The sequence below is a fragment of the Cuculus canorus genome, chromosome 1 (assembly GCF_017976375.1).
Source record: "Cuculus canorus isolate bCucCan1 chromosome 1, bCucCan1.pri, whole genome shotgun sequence".
NCBI lineage: Eukaryota > Metazoa > Chordata > Aves > Cuculiformes > Cuculidae > Cuculus > Cuculus canorus.
The window spans coordinates 70,247,209-70,271,020 of NC_071401.1; the positions used below are offsets into that span (position 1 = coordinate 70,247,209).

At 42.2% G+C, this 23,812-nt stretch overlaps 1 protein-coding gene across 4 annotated transcripts in view; it reads right to left on the reverse strand.

The window, feature by feature from the left end:
- OCA2 (OCA2 melanosomal transmembrane protein) overlaps positions 1–23,812 on the reverse strand; it is a 188,547-nt gene that overhangs the window by 149,214 nt on the left and 15,521 nt on the right. For 2 of the 4 annotated variants that reach the window (XM_009568932.2, XM_054079259.1), the window contains one exon: positions 11,496–11,785. In XM_009568932.2, coding sequence (XP_009567227.2) covers positions 11,496–11,764 — 269 coding nt within the window. In that variant the 5' untranslated portion in view covers positions 11,765–11,785. Of the gene's footprint in view, positions 1–11,495; positions 11,786–14,871; positions 14,957–15,646; positions 15,674–23,812 lie in introns of those variants that run through there. The other 2 variants (XM_054079270.1, XM_054079278.1) reach the window with 2 other exon arrangements.

A 23,812-nucleotide genomic window follows, 5' to 3' on the forward strand; every position in this document is an offset into this window, starting at 1 on the left:
TGAATAATTCTGACCCTTTAATCCTCTTCAATACTGTTATACAACTATGAACAGATTTTTAATGGGTGCATGTTGCTATTTTATTTGTGCTTAAAAGCCATAGTTTTCCACATGCAGATGTTCAAAATTTTTACTCTGAAACATTCCTTAAAGTTCTATCTTAGCTTATTTTGGAGCACACACTACAATACATCAAGTATTCATAAGCCAAAAACATTGTATAAAATGCAGGAATTCTGTTGTGTCACTTCTGAGCAGAGTATTTGCTCTTGTTGGCCTGGAGAGCACTGAGAGGCACAACCTACAGTACGCAAAAAGTCTCAGCAAAGAAGGCACATGCTGCCAATGGATGAGACAAAACTGTGTATTTATGTAATATTCTGAGATAGCCCTGCTGCCTTAGCTTACGCAATGGAAGACACATCAGAGAAAAGAGAAGTGCATTGCTTGTTACTCTCTATTCTGGGTTTACCATTCCTTTTATCAGACAGATCCACTAAATTCAGGTTCGTGCTTTTCCCTCTAAGAGGTTTACATCATGAACCAGCTGTCAATAGACTCCTAAAGAGGATTGCAGCTCACATGTCCTTTATGGGGCTGAGGAAGTAGAGTTGCTGGTATCACTCCTAGAAAAGATTAGAGACAAAAGAACATTTGAAGCTGCTTTTAATTTTGTATCTTCTAAGCAGTGGAGAGAAAAAGTTACATAAGGCCACAAGAGTGGGTGGAGAATTCACTGTATTTACCCACCCTATTCAAGAAAGTATTTTACTAATCCACGATTAGACTTCTTACAAGAAATTCAACAATAGCATAGCACTTTCTTCTCAAACAGCAAGTGGAATGCCCTGCCAGACATAGCAGTCCAATGTAACTGCCAGTGCAGCTGTCTGAGAGAAATGCTTTCACACTCCTACAGTGCCAGAACCTCACTTCAGGCAAAGGAGTTCTTACAAAAACTCTGCTCAGGGACATCAGACAGTGAATGTCAGATGGGCTGTGTTTACCGTCCTTATTAACTAGTATGGAAAAGGCAGTAGCTCAGAAAGTGTGAGCAACCCTTCAGCCTTTCACAGCCAATTTGCAGACAGTCCTGAGTCGGTATCTTACTGCCTTTCTGAAAACTGTAACTGTTGCTATAAGTGTCAGTCTGTTTTCTGTTTCACTGTGCCCAAAAGAAATCACATAAAAACGTGCAAATTTAAAAAAAAAAAAAAAAATACAAACCTAAGTGCATTAATTCTGAACCTACCACATTTCTGTCAGAGCTGGCTCCAGCTCAGTGTGCTGTCCTTGACTTAGCTCCGACCTGCTGTGGTCAGAGCTCTATGTGGTCTCTGACTTCTGCCGGTCCATTAACACAATTATCGCAGGTTGCCCCTGCAGTCCCATTAGTACCTATCAAGCAGAGAATTGCTTGCTTGGTCACTGTCTGCGAGCATTTTGGTGATTCATTTATCAGCTTTCGCTGTATTTCAGAGAGTAAATCACTTGAGCTCCTTATGAACAGCAGGTTTTAGAAAAAGCCATATGATTCGTCAGACTACAGGCTGTGACCCCTTTTTTTTTTTTTTAATTCACTGGCTAATTTCTTCCATCTGCATTACTCTATTTTTCCATCAACTACATTCAATTTAACATGAACTTCAGTTGTTAAATGTATGACCACCACTGTCATGGCAATTTTTGCTGTGACTGAGGAATGATTTCCAATGTTTCTAACATAGGAGGACCAACCACTCTGATACTAATTAATTCTAATGGGAGAGACATTTAAAATGTTGAACAGACTGAAACACCTCTGTTATCCTGGTCTCACTCTGTATTTCATGCTGTACTTCAGCTTCACCCAATGTAGCAACATGAAAGGGTTTCCATTCATCCTTCTCACTATTCCTAGAGTCTCTGTATTTTATTGATATCTCTTTTTCCAGATATTCAGCCATCAGAGCCTCAGAGTTCTCTCTCCCCACTCTATGCTCAGCAATGGCTCTCCAGTAGCCTAGAGGGCAGAGGCTAAAGCAACATTTTAGGGCAAACATTCGCTATCAACTAAGCTACCCAAGCTCTCACTTGACTATCCTGACTACTAGGAAACACAGTATCCTTCTTTCTTGAAGTGCCTACATTTTGAACAAAACAGTGACTGGAAGAAAGAGCAATTGGAAGAGACAAACAAAACAATGTTAATTATCAGGAAATTTACTTAGAAAATAAAATACTTGAGCTGCAATTCCTCTTTCAATTGATGTTTTATTATGTAGAGAGAGAAAAGTGAAACTGAAAGAGCAAAAACAAATTAAAGAATGCCTTGGAACCTGGTGGCCCATACACTTATTCAAGAGTTGTGGGGAAGGGGATGTCTACTATCACTCAGATCTGGTAGGCAACTGTATATCCACCCTGCTGCATTGAGTGTAAACTACTTAATCAGGGATTTTACAGTAAGAAAGCTGCACTGGTATTGCTTCTTTTTGATGGGACTGTGCAACCAAACCAACCTTGTCCAGAGCTCACTCTCTCTTCCTCCTTCACTCTACAAAGTTCTTGGGCTCCTGACCCACCTTCAGGGCTCACTGAGGTCCAAGCCTTAAAACAGAATAGTCCAAACTTACTCTCAAACATCAGCTTCCTCTCCGTGATTTCCTTTCTCAACTATTTTCAGCTGCATTTCCAGGTTTTGTTTTGTTCAATCCTTCAGCCACGGAGCCTGGGCCAATGGAAAAGTTATCGTGTAGACCATTTACCATCTAACAGCAGCACAGCAGTGACTGCCTGTTCAAATGTCTAGCTGATGCAGCTATACATTTAAGGGTTCTGGATTTCCAATGTTTTGTTTACTTTCTCCCTATTCACTGTTAGCACAGACTCAACTGTTCTTTCCTCCATAAAGCTTTTGCCTATATCGCAGAAGATTGGGGGCAAAACTGAATTCTTATTGATTAGTATCATTTAACCACATGACAGCGCAAAGGTCTGATTCTCACAAATGGTTTAATGTTAGAGCTGCCATCCACACACAGGCACACTTGCCAGGAACAAAACACATGGAACAGTAATTGAAGGAAATATCTTCAGTTAGACATACTGAGTGACTGAGTTAGTTGTCTCATTGTTGATAACTACTCCTCACGTCAGCTATTTAAGCCCCATGTGTGCCCTTCTGCTCAACTGTGACTGCCTCTGTGCCACAGATTTCTTTTCAAAGTCTGGCTGATTGGTTGGCTTAACCCTTTGGTCTTATAACATAAAAAAAGCATTGCTGACATTAAAAATCTTCCCCTGTTTAAACCGAGGTTTACAGGAGGAAACAGCTGTCCAACTCCAAAGAGGATTGTAGTTTATGTTACTGGCATCTTTCCACATCTGGCCTAAGAGGTCTAATGAAGACGAACCCCACATAATAATATTATTAACCATTACAAAGAAAGCAGCTTCATGTAAATTCAACAGTTTTGTGCCATGTCACAGCAACTGAACAGAAACATTCAACTTTAGAGATTCCTATACTGCAAATTTTTCACTGAGTGCTGAGTTCAGTTTCCAGCCTGACAGTGGGAAAAGCGTGAAGCAGTTAATTAGTACCCTCTAATTCTTCCAACAGAGCGCTTTTAGAAACAAAAAAATGAATTGTAGTTGGGTTTTGTTTACCAAAATGTCCTGTCAGAGTCAAAAAATGTGGCTACATGAGAGTGCTGTTGTTTCAGTCTGCCAATGAAGGAACAAATTGTAACACACGACCAATCTGAGATATTGTGAATAATTATAGGAAAGAAGCACTGAGATGACAAATAGTATACAGCAATAGAGAAATTAACTAACTTAGAACACAGGAAATTGATCATGAGTGAGTTCTCTGTCTGTGTGTTTCATTAACAACAAATTCAAAGGGGGCAGCAGAACTTTCCAATAACTTATTTATTTGTTATTGTGCATAATGTTGTCTTTCTGTTACATCATTCAAGCTAGATGTTTGATAGACCTGCTTATTGCTTCTTCTAAGTTTTTCAGGTTCTAACCAGTAATTTTGTGCCATAATAGGGACAACAGTAGGGAGCTGTAATCTGAGCTGAGAGTTTCAGCAGTCCCATGTTCCTACAGAGTTTTCTTATAATAAGCTCTGTTGCAGCCACATGCCTCTACGTTAGCAACAAAAGTTTGTTTGAATCAATTAGTAAAGCAGTGACTTTAAAATTTCTTTAGTATTATTTGATCATTGTTTCATAGTACCTAAAGGTCCTCATGGGGAATCAAAACTCAGAAACATCAACTACAGATAAGAAATTGAAAGAAAGCCAGAAGTTTCACCATTCAGGCAGCAAGTTTACCAGAAGCCACACAAGAATGATGAATGTGGTGCTTTGCTGTGAAGTCATCTATCTGTCCTGCACTCTTTTCTAATGTCTATGTGGTTGGCATGAAAAAGCCTAATGGTTCCTACATAAATATTCAGTTACAGAATCAGAGAATCACGGAATCACTAGGTTGGAAAAGACCTCTTGGATCATTGAGCCCAACCATTCCTATCAACCACATGCCCCCAAGTGTCTCATCCACCCATCTTTTAAATACCTCCAGGGATGACAACTCCACCAGCTCCATGGGCAGCCTGTTCTAGCACGCAATGACCCTTTCCGTGAAAAATTTTTTCCTGATGTCCAGCCTGAACCTCCCCTGGCACAGGTTGAGGCCATTCCCCCTTGTCCTGTTCCCTGTCACTTGGGAGAAAAGGCCAGCTCCCTCCTCTCTATAACCTCCTTTCAGGTAGTTGTAGAGAGCAATGAAGTCTCCCCTCAGCCTCCTCTTCTCCAGGCTAAACAACCCCAGTTCCCTCAGCTGCTCCTCGTAAGACTTGTTCTCCAGCCCCCTTACCAGCTTCGTTGCTCTTCTCTGGACATGCTCCAGTGCCTCAACATCCTTCTTGTGGTGAGGGGCCCAGAACTGAACACAGTACTCAAGGTGTGGTCTCACCAGTGCCAAGTACAGCGGCAGAATAACCCTCCTGGACCTGCTGATCATGCCGTTTCTGATACAAGCCAAGATGCCATTGGCCTTCTTGGCCACCTAGGCACATTGCTGGCTCATGTTCAGATGATTGTTAACCAACACCCCCAGGTCCTTCTCCTCCAGGCAGCTTTCTAGCCAGACTTCTCCTAGTCTGTAGCACTGCATAGGGTTGTTGTGCCCCCAGTGCAGGACCCAGCATTTGCCCTTGTTAAACCTCATGCCATTGGCCTTGGCCCAGTGGTACAGCTTGTTAAGATCCCTTTGCAGAGCCTCCCTACCCTCCATCAGATCTACGCTTCCACCCAGCTTAGTGTCATCTGCAAACTTGCTAAGGGTGCACTCAATGCCTTCATCCAGGTCATTGATAAAGACATTGAACAGGGCTGGACCCAGTACTGAGCCCTGAGGAACCCCACTTGTAACTGGCTTCCAGCTGGAGTTAACTCCATTGACCATCACTCTCTGGGCCCGGCCATCCAAACAGTTTTCAACCCAGGAGAGTGTGCGTCTGTCCAGGCCAGAGGCTGACAGTTTCTGAAGCAGAATGCTGTGAGAAACTGTGTCAAAGGCTTTACTGAAGTCCAAGAAGACTACATCCACAGCCTTTCCTCCATCCAGTAGTGGAGTCACTCTGTCATAGAAGGCGATCAGGTTAGTTTGGCAAGACCTGCCTTTCGTGAACCTGTGTTGACTGGGCCTGATCACCCGTTTCTCTTGCATGTGCTTCATGATAGCACTCAAGATCACCTGTTCCATGACTTTCCCCAGCACTGAGGTCAGACTGACAGGCCTGTAGCTTCCTGGGTCCTCCCTCTGACCCTTCTTGTAGATGGGTATAACATTAGCCAGCCTCCAGTCCAGTGGAACTTCCCCAGTCAGACAGGACTGCCTGAAGATGATGGAAATGGGTTTGGCAAGCACGTCCACCAGCTCCCTCAATACTCTTGGATGGATCCCATCCAGCCCCATAGACTTGTGAGTGTCTAATTGGACAAGTAAGTCTCTAACCACCTCCTCTTGGAACATGGGCGTTTTGTTCTGCTCCTCTAACTCCTGGGTATGTACACACAGGGAACAACTTTCCTTATTACTAAAGACTAAAGCAAAGAAGGCATTAAGTACCTCAGCCTTGTCCTCATCCTTTGTCACAGTTGTTCCCTTTGCATCCAAAAAGCACTGAACATTCTCCCTGGTCCTCCTTTTATTGTTAATGTATTTATAGAAAGAATTTTTGTTGTCTTTCACTGACTTGGCCAATCTGAGCTCTAGTTGGGCTTTAGCCCTCCTGATTTTTCCTCTGCACTATCTCACTTGCTCCCTGTAGTCTACCCAAGATGCCTGTCCCTTCTTCCTAAGTTCATAGACATTCCTGTTCTTTTTGATGTCCACTCATATCTCCCTCCTCAACCAAGCTGGTTTTTTTCCTGCCAGGTCATTTTCCGGAACTTGGGGACTGCTTCCTCCCGAGTTGCTAGGATTTCCTTCTTGAAGAGTACGCAGCCCTAGTGGGTTTCTTTTCCCTTAAGGATTGTCTCCCATGGGACTTTATCAACCAGCCTTCTGAAAAGTCCAAAGTCTGTCTTCTGGAAGTTCAATGTTGCTGTTCTGCTACCTGCCCCATCTCACTTAGAACTGAATTACCATGTGAAAACGACCACTTTGACTATTGAAGAGAAGATGATCCCATTTTATTTGAATAGCCAAAGATCAAAATTAGTCTTAGAAAAAAAAGAAAATGTAATTTGAATGGTTTTTAGGGTTTTCCCTTAGTTTTTTTCCCTCATCTGAAGCTTTTAAATCATCACATAAATTATACTTATTTACATACTAACCATGTCTTCTTGACATCAAATTCTGTCTCACAAATGTCCTTTAAAAGTAGCAATATATCACTATAATTAAAAATCAAAGTAGAGATTTATAATCCTTCACTGTTAAAGGCATAACTTCACTTTCATATTGACTTTTTGGTATACAATAGCTCATCCTCTCCCAGCTTCTGCAACTCATAGGAAATACAATTTCAGTCTTTCCATTGTATTTCTACAAAACGAAAATTCAATAGACACTTTGAACTCACCGATCTCACTGCAAACAAACCTCCCTGCTTATCCTGGGACCATAGGTTCAGGGCAAAGGAAGAGTTAGATTTGGTTGACTGTTTTTACTTTTTCTTACATAAGTGAGCATTACATAAGTGAAACCGAGGGACGGGAGAAACGCAGAGAGAAATAGTTTTGCTTGATGAAAAACAAATTCAAGCAGATTCCAATAAAAAGAGATTATATTTTGCTATCCCAGAGATGAATCTTCTTAATGAGGCACAAAGATTAAAGAAAAAAGCTTCTAAGGGCTATCATATTAAATTACTAGCAAACTCCAGGGCCAAATTCATCCAAATATAACTTCAGTGGAGTAACACTAGAGCTTGGTTTCATTACCTTCCTTTCACAGTCTAATTTCCATGAGAAGTTCATGACATAATGAATGCACAACTGCCAACCATTTCTTTTTCCCTAAGAAGATAATGTTATTATTTTACAACCAGAAGGCAGTACAACCAGAACTTACATCAAAGAAAAAAAGGGACCAAAAGACAATATGAAATGAATGCCACAGGGTCTAGTTTCTCTATTACTCCTTTTTTCCACCACCTTTCTCCACTTTTATATTCCAATGCATTCCATTCTTATTTCAGTAACAAAGTCTTAAATAGCAGCAAAAAGTAATTGATTACATGGGATCAGGAATTACTATTCAGCTGATATCTGTAGATGGTCTTCACGGCTTAACAATTGTAAGCCAAAAACGGTTGAATTCACCCCTCTTCCTGTGGATCACAAAGGAGGATTGGGGGTTTGATTGATATAAAGCCATGCCATTAGGCTATTCACATGGAAGTAGAACTGATGATAATGAGAATAAAGTAACCAAGTGGCCTTCTTTGTGGCCACATCCTGTACATGCAGAGACATGATGGAAGGAAGCCGCTTGTGCTTTTTGAGATGTCTGAGCTGACCTGAAGATTATGGCCCATGCTGCCACAGAACACTGTGAAATCCAGGAAGATGGCTTGAACCAACCTCTATCAACTGGAAAAGCCACTTTTATGTAACTGTAATAAAAAAGAGCCTGGTCAATCTATAGTTTCAAGCCTGAAGAGAATAAGAGAAGAGCAAAATCAAAATCCAGACTTCACTGTCGTTTTGTAGTACTTTAAAACCTGTATTTCCAATAGACCAAACTACACTGCAGCTCAATGTAAATGTACACCTAAGCCAGGATCACTCCCACTGGATACCACAGACGCTAATCCATAGCCCACTTTAGAGAGGCATACCTCAAGCCTGAAACAAGCAGGATGCAACGAGCAGGATTGAGGGAAGTATGTTGCTCACAAGAAGGTGGATAGGCCTGTTTCAGGGGGAAGGATGCTCTGGAAAGAAAGTCATTGGAGTGACCACTGTGGATAGTCCAGACCTCCTTACACAGAGCTGAGAAAGCCTAAGGCAATGCAGTAGAAGCTGGATTCACAAGTTACTGTTCTTCAATATACAAAGTAAATGAGAATTTTGACAGACAGGCAGCCTAAGACAGTATACACTGACCACAAAAACATGCAGGATTGTGCTGCAATCAAATGGAAGAGTTCAGTACAGGATAGGGCAAACATCTTTGTCCTTGGGAGAAGGGCCCTGCTTAAATCAAGGACACTTTCTTAAAAGTAATTTTAGCAACCAAGATAAATCCTCTGTTCTATTAAATAGATTCTTCGGAAAGTCTTGCCTCAGTGTACATTTGAACAATTTAGAGAACCTGGGAATGTTATCCCTGAAAGATAATTTAGCAGTTTAAGTTAAATAGATGCATTAAAACAACTCATACAGACATGCCAGTTTAGTGAACCTCTTTATGGAAAAAAAGAAAAAACCAAAGGATTTGTTCTTTTTTTTAATCATTAGTAGTTTTCTTTGCAAGGAAAAGAACAATTTGCATTAAAAGCTAATTCTCATTCTAAAGAAACTAATCAAACAGCTCGTGAGTCTGCAAAGATTTATCCATGTTTTTATCCACATTCTGTTGTGCTGTCCCAATGATTTAAGGTTAATTACTCATACTAGAGGAGTCACACACATCAGTTCAATATTTAACTGCACCTAATGTACATTGACTAAAATGCATGCTAAGAAGCGCCAGATAAGATCCACCTCCGTGGAAAAAAAAAAAATCAGTATTGGAGGAGCAAGAGAGGTAAAGATCAGGACATCCTTTCATGAGCCCTAATGTATTGCTATAGAAGATTATATATACATTTATCTGTAAGGGAGTCTGGGCATGGCTCTTTAATTGTACATCTATTCCTAAATCGTGCACAGCTACTACAGTTTATCGAAAAGGAAAACAGTGTTATCAAAAGACTTGGAGTTACCACCTGTCCTTGCAAAAAAATAGGCCCCCCATGATTTCATATTTTTCATCTCTGGCACCTGTGACCATGATTGCCAAACTGTGATTCATAGGTTCACAGTAAGTTGCACATTGCCTGTGCACAAATTCACATCACCCACTGGAAAACAACAGGAGGAAGTTTAGCCAGAAGGGTGAGTCCATAAGAACAGAATTGTGGGGTTTGTTTTTGTGCCAGAATAGTTAGCAAGACAGTAAATAGCACTAGGAAACACACATGTAACAAGATGTATATGCGAATTCACAAAAGAAAAACCTTATCTCTAGATGCACCCATCTTTCCCTTCCCTTGCTTTCCTTCTGTCCTCACACAAAGCTTATTATACCTGCTGCGCTCTTTCAAAACAAGATGATATTAATTCACCCTTACCACATGCTGAACTAAAGAACTTTTACAAGCGTTAATTCCATCGGTAAAACTCTTAGTCAACACAACAAATCCTCAAATACTCCAAAAATCATTTTGAAAGGATTTATATGGCTTTTGTGGTCAAGTTGACAATTTGATTGCTTTTTTAATACTTGGAAAGCATCACTATAATGATTTCCAATTCTCACTCTGTTGGAAATACTTTTCGATGCACATAAAACTTTGACTTGATTTGCTGTAGACTTATAGGACATACACTGTAGGTAAGTAAGTGGTTCAGCAAAGCTCATCCAGCTAGCCTAGCTCCCCCTAAGAAATTTACCAAAATGCCCCAAACCTTCTTTCCTCCTAGTATAGGCAAATCTCCTTCTAATTCAGATGCAGGGGCATGGGACAGCCCTCAGCCCACCTCAGCAATCCAGGGATGTGACCAGCATGCCAAGAACTGTGGGAATCACCCCAGACTGCACCTCCCACCTGACTGAACAGCTGAGGAGTACCACATGAAGAGGAGGGAGGGAAAGAGAGAGAGAAAGAGAAAATCATGTTCTTTGGATGAAAAGTCCAGCTGACTACAGGTAAGACCCAGGATTCCGATCTGCAGTTACATATCTGCTCAAATTTATTACATGTTGAAATAAATTATACTTTTATGTTTATTTTATTTTTTGTTAAATCTGATTTAAGCTCTAAACTACTTTGAGATCTACCCTCTTTCTTCCTGATTTGAAGCAGTGCAACAAGAATCTACAGTATCAGGTTCTTGGCACTTTGCTTCACTGCTGCATTGTAAGCCATCTCACTCGAGGCAGCCACTTCCAGGCAGCATTTCAAGGCCTGTGTTCTACAGCAGATCAGATTATGTACAGCATTGCTCTCACTTTAGTCTCTGTCAAGTCACCTCTACAATTTCCCAAAACTACCCAAGAAAGTTGACAGTCCACCCTTGACCGTGTTCAATGCACTGTGGTTGCTGCTCGTACAGAGCTTGCCCATCCTGCTACCAAAGAGGTTTAACAATGTGAATTTGTGAACAAGAAAGGTTTAAAAAGCCACCTGCAGTATTTTGGTGTCAAAAATTTTTTCTAAATGCTTACAAAGAGAATTGCTGATGATGTATCTGCTGCAACACAAAAGACAAACACTGCTGCCCCCAAAACAACACCTTTTCTAATGCAGGAGAAGATGCACCAGGAGGACACGTTTCTTGTACATTTGATATGCGGTGTGTCAACTGTCCCGGCTGTATTATCAGTGCCATTTTAGTGTTCACAGTCGTAGCAGTAGTGATTCAGTTTAGGGCCTTAAGATACCTTTCTCTGAAAAAGTTGAGGGGTGGGATATGAAAGCTCATAACAAGCTTGGTGTTCTTGTAACACCAAGAAGGGAAGAAAAGCTATCTGTCTGACCTTGAAAACACAGCACAATTGGCCCATGACTATTATAACTAAGCTAAGATTAGTTCAGAAATCTGGTGACCATGAACCCCTCCATGGCAATTAAGATTGCCCTGTTGCCCCATTAAGCTTCCTGTTCTCTACGTGGGTTGAAGAAACAACGTTCACTTAATGAACATATATATCTATTCTGCAAGGAAATAAAAAATAATATGGATTAGAAGAAAAAACATTCTCTTTTTCCATATTCTTACCTTCCCTGCATGGGGACAGGAGTGAAATCCTTCTGTAGAGAAATGCAGCCATTCTCTTCTACTGCTGACCTTCCACATAGGGACTGTGGCTCTCCAAGACTTGCTACCATGCCATGATACTCATTTAATAACCAGAGCTCACTGCAACTTCTGGTCATTGGCTTGACTGCCCCTCTTGTGGATAAACTGGTCTGATGTACAGCTGTCTGATTCAGCTCCATCTCTTGCTGTCTAGAAACTGTACTGTCATCTTTGTTATCCAAGTGCATCTGTCCCGGTGGAGTGTCCTCCTAAAGAAAGTGAAAACAAATATATAAGGACTAAAATGAATTGACTCAATGTTTACTTCAGGACAAGCGTGTTAAAAATGCAAAGCAGAATATTCTTTTCTGCACCTTTGATTTTTCTCTTGTTTGTTTATTTCCAGCAAGAATAATTCCAGACATCATTGCATCTTCAAAATTACCCATTATAAGAAGTATTCAAATACATAAAGAGATGGGTCTTCTATTTTTTCCCATGTCTACCATGATTTTCTCCCAGAAATTTCCCAGCAACTTGCACTGGCCTATCCTTCAGAATAACCCAGTTCTATCTCCACGTCAGAGGCACAAGAGTTGCTGGTGCAGAACACCCTCCCAGCTTATAACAATACTACTCCACCACCACAACAGGACTTTACTACCTGCAGAAGCCACCACTCTCCTCGCAGTTCTCTGGCTCACTCAGAAAGCCCTGTCATGCAGAAGCTATGCCACAGATGATGGCCCCTCATTAAGCAGAGCAGATACTTGAGTTTTATGAAGACAACGTGCCATTCCAGTAATTGCCAGAGGCATTTATGAAATGTGAATCAAACCTTGATGAAAATTAGGTTCTATTATACGATTATTAACAGTGATTATAATAAAACTTAGTGCATAACAGTCAAAAGGCTTTTATGCTCTCATCATTGAAATTCAGCATGAAAAGTTATAAAAAACACTTCAGAATCCCACAAACTGCACAAATCAGACACAAAGACTGAGTTAAAGATCACTCTATCTTAAACACACACTGAGGAGTCTAATCACCGAAACCTTTCAGAGTAAAGTGCTGAAGCCACCACAGAGGACAGCAAGAGCCCAGGAAACCGGCCCGTCAGCCTCCAAAATCCTTGCAGCAGGGGAGAGCAGCTTTGTCAGACTACATAACTGCTGCTAACTGCAGGCATCTCAGTACAGGACATGCAGCTCGACCTGCAGGGCTGTGGGGCAAAAGTAGTACAGAAAGAAGGAAGAGGCTCTGCTTCTCTCAGCAGGTGAAATCACTAGAAACAGGGGAAAAAAAAAACCAACAAAAAGCTAACTATGATTTTGTGCAGCTTCAAGCTCTCATGACCTTGCAGGCTAGAAGGGAACAAAGGCTTCTGAAAAAGAGACTAACATACAAGTCACGACAAATGCAGATCATGGCTCCAAGCAAAGGCAGACTTGCTAGCCAAATATAAATCTGAATTTCCCTAGGTAGCATTTTGTTCACCAGTCCTGCATTTCTTTTTCTTTCTGTTCCTAATGCCCTTAGGTGTCATATCCTAATCTTCTACTGTCCCTTCAAGAAGACAGACAAACTTGACTCATCTCATCATTACACAGTAGCTGGAGTACAGTGCCCAGTCCTGGTCCCTGCAGTTCAAAAAAGATGTGGACAGACTGGAGGGAGTTCAAAACAGGGGCACAAAGATGATCAAAGAGCTGGAGAATCTTCCCTATGAGAAAAAAATGAAGGAGTTAGGCCTTTTCTCCCTGGAGAAGAAAAGGCTCAGGCAGAACATCATTGCAGTATTCCAGTACTTCAGGAGTGGCTACAAAGAGGACAGGCTCTCTCTTCACAAGGAGCCACTTGCGGATGAAAAGGAGCAATGGGTGCAAGTTGCACCAGGATAGGTTACTTCGCTATATAAAAATAAATTTTTTACAGTGAGAATCACTGGAACAAACTCCCCAGGGACACTGTAGAGTCCCCATCACTGGAGACTTTTCAAGGCATAGCTGGACAGTGCGTCAGATAACCTCATCCAGGATCACTTTCCCACAAAAGGTTGAGCCAGACGGGCTTTCAACATTAATAAGCCTTTGCTTACTTGTTCTTTATTGTTTTTCTTGAAAGAGAGGGAAAAAGAAAAGGAAAGGTGAAGGGACTGTGGTGAATTACTGAAAGAAAGTGGTATCTATTGGCTTCACAGGGCTCCCATTTTTAGACATGGCTCACATACATCAAGAAATACTGAAGAAACTTCAATTTTCAGTGGATAGTAGCTCTCCCTGAGATTTTTCCATAAAGGGACAACCCTTTAATCACCTAGTATAAGGAACACAAGCGTGGCTGATTCAGGGCTGGTTCATGAGCTGGTTTAGGGCTTCCCTATGGCCTAGAAAGCACTAAATTTTGGTGATCCTAAACAAAATCCTGAGTGAAAGCCATGGAAAGCCAGGTTTACCATTCGTGCACCGTGGGATGTGAGGCTGGAGCTATTGGGAGGGCCAATCACATCACACAAGGGTGTCCAACACCTTCTTGTTACCTCTGGCAGCCTGCTGCCCTACCAGGCAGTCAGTTTTGCCTATTCTAAAATCCCAAATTGCCTTCATTCCTAAAAAATAACTTCGAAGTGCAAATACTTCCAACCCCAATGGAAAAGTTAATTGTTCTTGTCATCAGTCTTACTTTATATGTTTACATACTGTTTTTATTAAGGCACTCTGTAAATCATAATTAAGACATCTGACCACTTATCCTATTTTTCATAACATTTGGATTATCTGAGTGCCTACTGTGAAAGTACACAGATTTTTAAATGATGTCAGGCTGTGGAAACATGAGCAATAAACTTACAGCAAATCAGGCTGTGCTAGTTTTTAAAAGATGAGAACCTGAACATAATTTCTAAAACTGATCCTGTTTCACTCCAAAAGTGGGAATTTTTTATCTTGATGTGATTAAGGACTAAATTAGTCATGCTTTTATATGTACAAAGCCTTGGCATTAAAGACGTTTATTTTCAGAATTGACATTAATGAAAAAATAAGACAATGCCAAGGACAATAAGCTTGAGAGGAAATCTGATGTCTAGGTAGAAAATCATAAACAGCATTTTTAAACATTCACAAAAGCTTTGCCAAAAAATAAAATAAAATAATACAGCATCATTTTGCCACAAAAGGCAGGTTTGATCATGATTACCTACATAACTAAACATTGCTAAGGCAACTATCACCATGGTATCTAAGCTTCTAAGACATCAGTGCATTTACTATTCAAGAAATTCTTAAATGATCACATTTCTCTGTAGTTACAGAACTTTTCTTCACTTCTATTCCTTCTTCCTTTTTCTTACCTTGCAATGCCTCCATCACCAATTAGACATGGGTGAGAAATTATCATGTGACAGCGAGGAGAGATTTCAGCCAAGGAAAGTTCATTTTGGGTTCTTCTCTCTGGAGCCATGCACAAGCAGCAGCGGTTTTGCCACAGCTAGAAATGGATCCAGCAACCACCCATCTGGAGTTTGACTATCATAATACAGTATTAAAACCGTGTTTGTTTTCCTTCTCCATTCCTTTCATCCCAGTCCAAGCAATTGAATATCTGCTTTTAAAGTACTAGTGCAGAATTCATTTTTTATTCAGCTTTTCAGGTGTTAATAAGATCAACAGGGTACAATATTTTATTTAACAGGTTTTGTGTAGCCTGCTTTTTTTGGTTGGAAAACAAAATGCTGGAGGCAAATAATATAGCTATAATACATTCTCATTTAACCTATTATTTTCCTGGGTATCAATTAGCACAGCCTAGAATTTCTGCAATCAAAAATGAAGCAAAATTTAATCTTAGGAGCCATGAGGCTATGAAATATCACATCTGCTCCAGGTAATGCCCAGAAATAGCATGTTTCCAGTCTCACATATCTTATTATCCATCAAAGCCCTTCTCCCACCAAGACTAGAAAAAACACTAACTCTGCACTAAGTCACCTTCCCATTATCAGACAGAATCCCAAATTCTACAAAATAGCTAGCTGAAGAGGGAGGGTGTGATGGAGATGAGCAGAGTGCGCCTGCACCCCTGCCTTACCCAGGAGAGGAGAACACGGCTCTTGGAGCAATACTCACGATCAGCCCACAGAGCTTGCATCTGCTGGGGAGCCTCCCTCCTAAGGAAGTTGCAAGCCAGATCTTGCCTACCCGGGAAGTCTTTCTATAGCATCTGAGACTAAATAAATTTGTCTCCCATTCTGACTCCTCTCTCAGTGTGCCCCTGTGCCAGCAGCACTGCAGAGACCACAGGTACGAGCTGCTGTGAGGAACCTCCCGTAGCCTCACATCGGCAGAGTACACCAAGACAGACATGCCACCAAGGCACTTTTCTATATATGGATCTCCCTCCAGATATGCATCTTCCCCACAGGTTAGGTAGGTGATGTTGTACCAGCCTCCTGTGGCAAAAAGGCTTTACAATAATCTCGGCAGCAGGGAGGAGAGTCCTTATTCTTCTCCTGTGGCCTGGAGAAACAGAGTAGGGCTTCAGCACTACTTCTCAGAAATCCTCCCACCGCAGGCTTGCCCTTGCACAGCCACTGTCCCGTGTATCCCTGACCCTGCCATCCTGGGGACAGTGGAGAACCATTCCCAGGACTGGTAGAAGAAAACTCAGAGCCCCAATCTAAAAACAAAACACCACACCACACCACACACACACATGTTCCCACAGTACCACTGCCAAAACACACTTAGTTATATTTATTTCAAGCAACCGAAGGGTACCATGGTGTCTAATGCTGAGTTGTGAAAGAGAGAATTCTCAGTATTTCTTAACTGGTGCGTTCTCTCTTATAAATAGAGAGCATTTCTAGCTGTAGGAAATTGGTGGGTCTGGTTTGGGCACACAGAGTGTAGCAAATCACTTCAGCATCCAAGATTTCAAAGTATGTTCCATCGCAGCCGTTTTCTACAAAAACCCTGCCTATCCTACATATAGGATCCCTATTATCCCATAGGGTGGTGAGGGGGATTGCACAGAATAGTAAGCATCCCCTTGCACTACTGAATGGGAAGACAAAAGAGTGTTGCGTGCAGTGTGGGATTGCAGAGTGGGCCACAGGAGACAGACGCTTCTATGGTTTTGGTGTCAACTTTTCTTGTCACACATCAGTGGTAAAAGGAATGGTGTGGATAAACCTTCATCATTATGCACTAACTATATGAATAAGACTGCCTGAAGCTCATATCTAAGATGAGTAATACTCACTACTTACATACCCCATGAATTCCTGGCCCAGGGTGGCAGGAAGGGCTCTTTTGTGGGTGGAAGTAGAGTGATGTGCTAAAATAAGGTTTGCCTGCACTGGCCTGCCCAAGAAGAAATCACTTCAAATTGTTCCTATCAATCAGAGCTGTTCCCACGTGGTGGCTCCCAGACACAATAAACCATTAAAGTCCACTGTTTAAAATACCACCACTATAAGCTGGCAGAACTTCACAGCCTCCAGCAAGTTGCCGCATTTCCTTAGCCAAGAGAGCGCTGTCTGCCTGACACCCATGTGCTTTCCTAATCCACGGCAATATCTGCTGGAGGTAGGGCAGCATGGAGACATTTACCATGCCCTAACATTTATGTTGTTGATCTGGAATGGGCACTCATATTCAGGAAAACGAGGAAGGACTCCAGCTCCAGCACCTTGCAGGAGTTTAGCAGAAGCCCCTAAATCTTGGAGCAAGAGGGCCTCTGCTGCCTCCTTGGTGTCTTCCTGCATCTGGGAGAGAGCCCATGCTGGTGCAGAGCTCTTATGGGCTTTCCAGCTCAGCAAGAGCTCTGGCATCTCGCTGTTCAGACCCTGCTGCTCAAACCTTGCTGCCGTGATTTCACTGCTCAGACCTTCCAGCTGTCTTGAGGCAGAAGCCCGTGCTGCATACACAAGACCTTAATTTTTGTAGTGCCTGGGCTGCTTGTCTTCCCCACTGCTCACAGAGCTCAACAGGGCTGGCGGAGATTCAGCATCACAGCTTCACCTGAGGAATCCAAGTCTAGCAGGACACAGAAAAAAACTCTTCTGCACTCAGAATCAAAACCTGGCCTCTGCAAATGGCAAAGGCCCCAGTCTCCTCTGCACTCGGCTTGTGCTTCCGTAATCAAATCCAGCAGCAGCTGTGCCTGGAGACATGGCCTTGCCTCCCAGACACTGGCATTCACTGGACACGCACAGAGCTCAAGGGGGATATGGAAGAAAAGGACTTGCAGGATGGAGGTCTCTTCCTGCAGGGAGATGGTGGCTGGGCTAGAAAGTTCTTGGTGAGAAAATGAATGGGCAAATTGGGCTGGAGAGTCAGAAGGAGCACCTGCGAGGTCTGCTGCAGGGTAGTGGTGAGGGAAACTGTGAGGGGTTTGGGCATGGCTGGTGACGGTGCTTGGAGGAAGCTCAGGGGCTGATGATGATGATAATGATGGTCATGATGGAGAGGTCTGGCCAGGGGACAAACTTATTGTACAGATGTAATTCAAACAGTTTAAGAGAGGAGATCATCTGTGGGACAGAAGCAAGAGAAAAATATCACTGTGGAGAAAGCAGTTGCAGGCCAGAGGACAAAAGAAAAAAACCAACTTCGTGTAATTTTACTCTTTAAAGTGCAGCCCCACAGACAGTTACATTAGTGCAACTCTCTGGGCAGCAAAAGAGCACAGGAGCAAAAGCAAGCAATTACGGTGGGATCTCCTTGTGGAAAGGAAAAGTGCTGTTTAATTGCATCCCAAGAAGGCACAAAACTGTGAGGCTGCACCAAGTAAGAGAAGAAGATGAAAAGCGAGTATGGCAACTAAGTACGACAGAGCAGATGTAGCAGGGAGAGAAAACAGTGTTGGCACAATGTGGCAGCACTCTTAAAAAACATCCTGCCAGCAAAACATCGAAGGAAGAGAACGTGATTCCTGGGTTGCATCTCAGTACCTGTGTCCGGCAGGAGAGATTTCATGAGTGAGGCTTAGGTGTGCAAAGCTGTGGTAGCAGCACTCTGCCTTTCCTGGGTCGCTTTCGGGGTAGTTCTGCTCGGACAGCACTAAACATCAGCAAAAGAGTTTCGTTGCTGCCGACAGCGTCGGGGATTCTCTCTGGAGGGAGGCAGCCTGTACCGCCGCAGCCCGGAGCATCCGCAGGCACAGGGTGACCCCTGCTGGCAGCCTAAGCACCAGCCAGAAAACGCATCTTCCCTGGAAAACCCTCTTATAAGGAGAGTAACCACCCGGAGTCTCCTGCTGTAGCATTCGCCCAGTTGCAAGTAGATAAAAAGGTATGTAATTGGTCAGCAGAAAATGTTTCTGCAAGCGAGGGAATAGGCTGATGAGCAGCTCTTCATGTGCAGTTGAGATAAGAAGCGGCTTGTATGTATCTTAAGAGGGCAAACTGTGTCCTGGGGTGCACCAAGGGTGGCAATGCCAGCCGCTTGAGGGACGTGATTGTCATGGAATCATAGAATCATAGAATCACTAGGTTGGAAAACACCTCTTAGATCATCGAGTCCAACCATTCCTATCTGCCACTAAACCCATATGTCCCTGAGCACCTCGTCTACCCATCTTTGAAATACCTCCAGCGATGGTAATTCCACCTTCTCCCTGGGCAGCCTCTGCCAGTGCCCAATGACTCTTTCTGTGAAAAATTTCTTCCTGATATCCAGCCTGAACCTCCCCTGGTGCAGCTTGAGGCCATTCCCCCTTGTCCTACCAACTGTCACTTGGGAGAAGAGGCCAGCTCCCTCCTCTCTACAACCTCCTTTCAGCAGGAGGTCCTGCTCTGCTCCACAATGGTGTGGCCCCACGTGGAGTACTGTGTGCAGTTTTGGGCACCACAATATAGAAAGGGTATAAAGCTTCTGGAGAGTCCCCAGCTGAGGGCCACGAGTATGGTGAAGGGTTTAAAGAGGAAGACATACAAGGAGCAGCTAAATTCTCTTTATTCAGCCTGGAGAAGGGGAGACGTCATCACAGTTTACAGCTTCCTCCCAAGGAAAGGAGGAGAAGCAGGCACTGATCTCTTCTCTCTAGTTCCTAATGATAGGAACAGCAGGACGATGTGCCAGGGGAGGGTTAGGTTGATTATTAGGAAAAGGTTCTTCACCCAGAAAGTGGTGGAGCACTGAAACAGGTTCCCAAAGAAATAAGCCTGGCAATATTCAAGAAGCATTTGGACAACACCCTTAGGCTCATGGGGTGAATTTGGGGATTGTCCTATGAAGGAACAGGAGTTGGACTCAATCCTTGTGGGTCCTTTCCAACTCAGGACATTCTAGGGTGCTACGATTCTACAATAATACTGGGTCATGCACATGCACCACCTACAGTGGTCAGGCCAGCTACATTTTAAGGATTTGCCAGGAAAAAAAAAAAAAAAAACCAGTTAGGGAGTCTCATTCAGTTCAGCTGAGGATGGCATTGACACAGAGACTTCTGTCATGAACCAGGCAGTAAGCTGTCATTCTTTTTGAGTGATTCAGCCCCCCTGTAACCACACCCTATGCAAAAGATCCCCACAAATCTGGATTTTTTTTAAAGAAAACACTCCATCCCTGAATGTCTGTGTGCCGATGCCCTGCTCTTGCTCAGTGTTTAGACTAAAGAGTTGGCTTGGGGAGCCTTTTAGAAGGAGCCTTTGCTGAAGAATGTCAGCAAAGAGCTATCAGCTTAGTCATTAGAAGCAGAGAGCACTGCAGGGATAATGATAACCAAACAGGCCAGCTACTAGGAAAAAACATCCAGATAAAACAGTAATTTGCTTATCCTTTCTTATTGCATCTGTCAAAGAGGTTAACCCAAAGCCCATGCAAAAGAAGACGCAGACTTTTTAAAATGTCTAATCAGATACAGATAATTAAGTTGCAATACATTGTAAGGTTAGCCCTGCCACCGCTTTTACGTCCTACATGGTCCATAATTGAGCCCATGGAGAAAGATAGGCACTGACCTCCCAGATCCCATCCAGCTCATGCTACAGTAGACCTCTGAGACAGGGTCAGTGCACCGTGCCTGGACCTCTCCCTGCCTACCAAGGGACAGGAGGCTCAGGGAGATGTGCACTGTAAAGGCGTTTCAGCTTCAGTGAGCTAATTCCCAGCCAAAGTCACTAGCTTAGCATCAGGGACTGGAGTCACTGGGAATACGAAATCCGTAGCACCAAGTAATGCTCTACAGTTACTGAGACCAACTCCGGGGCTTGGTCATTTGAAGACTTGCTTAATTCTGTCATATCCCTGAACAAGTTCATACAGTGAAGTAGGTTTCTTGCTGGCAAGCTATGCAAGTAAAGGAGGAGGGAGGCTGAACATCACTATTAACACAACAAGTCACTGGACAACTTATTCATTTAGTGCTATTCAGGCATGATAGTTGTGTTGTCTGTGCACAGGGCCAGTGAAGTAAGCTCATTGGAACCAAAATTGTTCCCACATTGTAGACAAATAGGAAAGAAAAGGAGCTAAGTACTAGGAAGCTAAATTCTGTCTACATTTATGAGCCCAGAAGCTCAGGGGACTGTGTTAGAAGGAGACTGCGTCAAAAAGAAAATGATATAATTTGAAGTAGACATTTTTTGATTTAGATCTTATTTGGGGAAAGAAAAGAGAGACCCTAGATGAGACTTGCAAAATATAGATGGAGATCATTCAGCATGTGCAGCTTGCTCTGGTTAAGAGATATGGAGGATCCAGGCAGGTTTGAATGGAAAAACAGTCTCCTTCCTGTCATCACCCAAGTGTAAACCAGAGAGATTTTTCTACTCTTCCTAAGTTATGCAAGGTGCTTTTTATGCTATAAAGTTAATGTTTCTGCATTCTCTTAAAAATGTGGTAAGTAGTAAATGCCATATTTCAAGAAAGTTAAATGGCCTGTTGAAATGCCCAAGGCCTTTCACAGCACCCTCTGTCCAAGACCGTGAAATGATTCACACTGATAAATGAAACTCCAGCACTGTAGCTTTGCTAGAGGACTTTTGAGAGCCTGTTACTTCCCCTTTGCACTTTCATAATCCATCATTATGTGTTCATGGGAAGACAATGTGATCTTATGTTCCCAGATCATCTTGAAGACCTTCTGTGGGTAACTGCTGAGGTTGCGAGGCAGAAAGGGGCAAGAAACTCCCAGCCCTGCAGGCACTGAGTGTCAAGTATTCCCAGCTGCTGCAAGCAAAGGAAACACAGAGTGACAACAGGCCAGACAGGAAAGGCTGTTAGGAAAGAGTATGCTGAAATCTTAAATGTCTTCCAACACATCTTTATTGATTATTGGGTTCTCCATTCTCCAGACATGTCAGACTAAGTATATAGCAGTACTCTATTGTGTTATTCAGTGTGTATAAAGGTCTTCACATCTTCCCTTTTTAGTGATAAGCAAGACAGTAGGAGGGGCTTGATTGACTGTATATTTTGAAATCATTAAAATAAGCTTGGTTAGTTTCAGCTCTGCCTAAGGAAAAAAAGTGTTACAAAGTTTTTTATTAACTTTATGCCAATACTCTACTAATAAATGTTACAAGTTCATAATAAACTATTCTGCAGACTTCCAAGCTGAACACCAACCTCTCTAAACCAAAGCACAGGAAAAAAATGTGCTATTGCCCCCCCAAACTGCATGTCTAGATGATTGTTATTCCCACAGTGTCAATCGTTCTTATGACTAACTTGATAAACTGCAGGTGCTTGAAACTGCTGCAGCAGCTAGAATACTGATACACAATAAGCGTTCGTGTTACATTTCTCGTCTCCACTGTCAGCCTAAATTTACTTCATAGAAAAGATGATGATAAGGAGTCTCTTCGCACAAACGAATTAGAGCCTTCGTATGCCTTAGCAGCTGTACCACGGTAAAAGATAATACCCGCAGGTGCAGAACAGCAGAGTTCACAATATTGCTGGTTTCTCCTTTGCTCCAAACATGCAGCAAAGCAGAATAAAATAGATCCTTTTCCTATAGACCCAAAGTGCAAAGGGAGGTAGCAGTGAGATAGACTTAACAGGTTTTAGCTGGTCTCTATGTCATAGTATTATGAGACCGAAGTTTAGTTTGTGAAATGTCTTTTGGTGCTGCAATTATATTTACTGGGGAAAAGAAAAAAAAAAAAAAAAAAAAAAAAAGCAGCATATTATATTTACAATACTTTTCAAAATGAATTTAAATTTTTCATAGCTTGCTAATATGGCTGGAGATTTTACTTCATTGCAGATGAAATTGGCCTCTACATAACTTGTTGACACTGGCCATAATGCATCCAAGATAATCAAACCAAAGAGGAGACATTAAGGGAGATAAAGTTAATTATTTGGTGTAGATCCATTTCCATATTCAGTGCTTAAAAAAGTGGAAGGTTTTGTACACTTTTGTAAAACTATTTTAATTTATTTAAAAATTTCCTTCCTGTACTATTTTATTTCATGGTTATATTCAGAAATTAATCATCACTATAGGACAAAACTATTTCCTGTTTTACAAAGAAATTAATGCAAAAATAATGCTCTTCTGAGACAGCCATGTCAAACAGTGAAGCATTCCAGGAGCCAGAGAGTAATCCTGTAAAAGGACATAGCTGTACTGATTTCAGGCATCATTAGTACTTCTTTTCAGACAGCCAAAGGGATTTGGTTCTGTTCCTGTCAAAGTTTTGCTTTGATTTTAGCTGGAACAGGGTGAGATCTGATTGAGCTACTAAGCCTCAGTTTGGATTAGAAATTTTAGTGCTATTCTAATAACCTGCTCTGATGTGAATTAAAAACCAACCAAGCCTACACTAAGCAAACAAGGAAGAAAATAAAATCAGGCATACTTTGAACTTTCTTTTCTGGATTTGGGCACTCCGTTAGCACCCTACCACTATACACAGTTTTTTATCTGCCTCTTGTTCCAAATGAGCCTGGTTTTCTGCACATTAATACTTCTTAGATGCAAGCAGTCATGCACTAGAAGGAAACACAGTGTCTTCAATGAGAACTGGTATTTCTATGCTGTTAATGCCACTGGTTCATATTATAGTCCTAATAAATTCATTAACTTCTCTCTCAGCTTTAAAGCATTCTTACAAAACTAAAAGGCTGAAAGCACACACTGTGGGATGTAGAATTGTGAAGCTGGCAGCTTCCTGCCATGTTAAATCTTATGAAAATCCAAATCCAAGCTAAAATGTATGGAATGTAAGCCTCGCCTTGGGGTTTTATGCAAAATGCACCAAGGCTAATAAGAGTCCTTCCACTGACTTCACTCTGCTTTGGATCAAGCCCTTCAAAGATGTAAAACAGGCTTGAAAT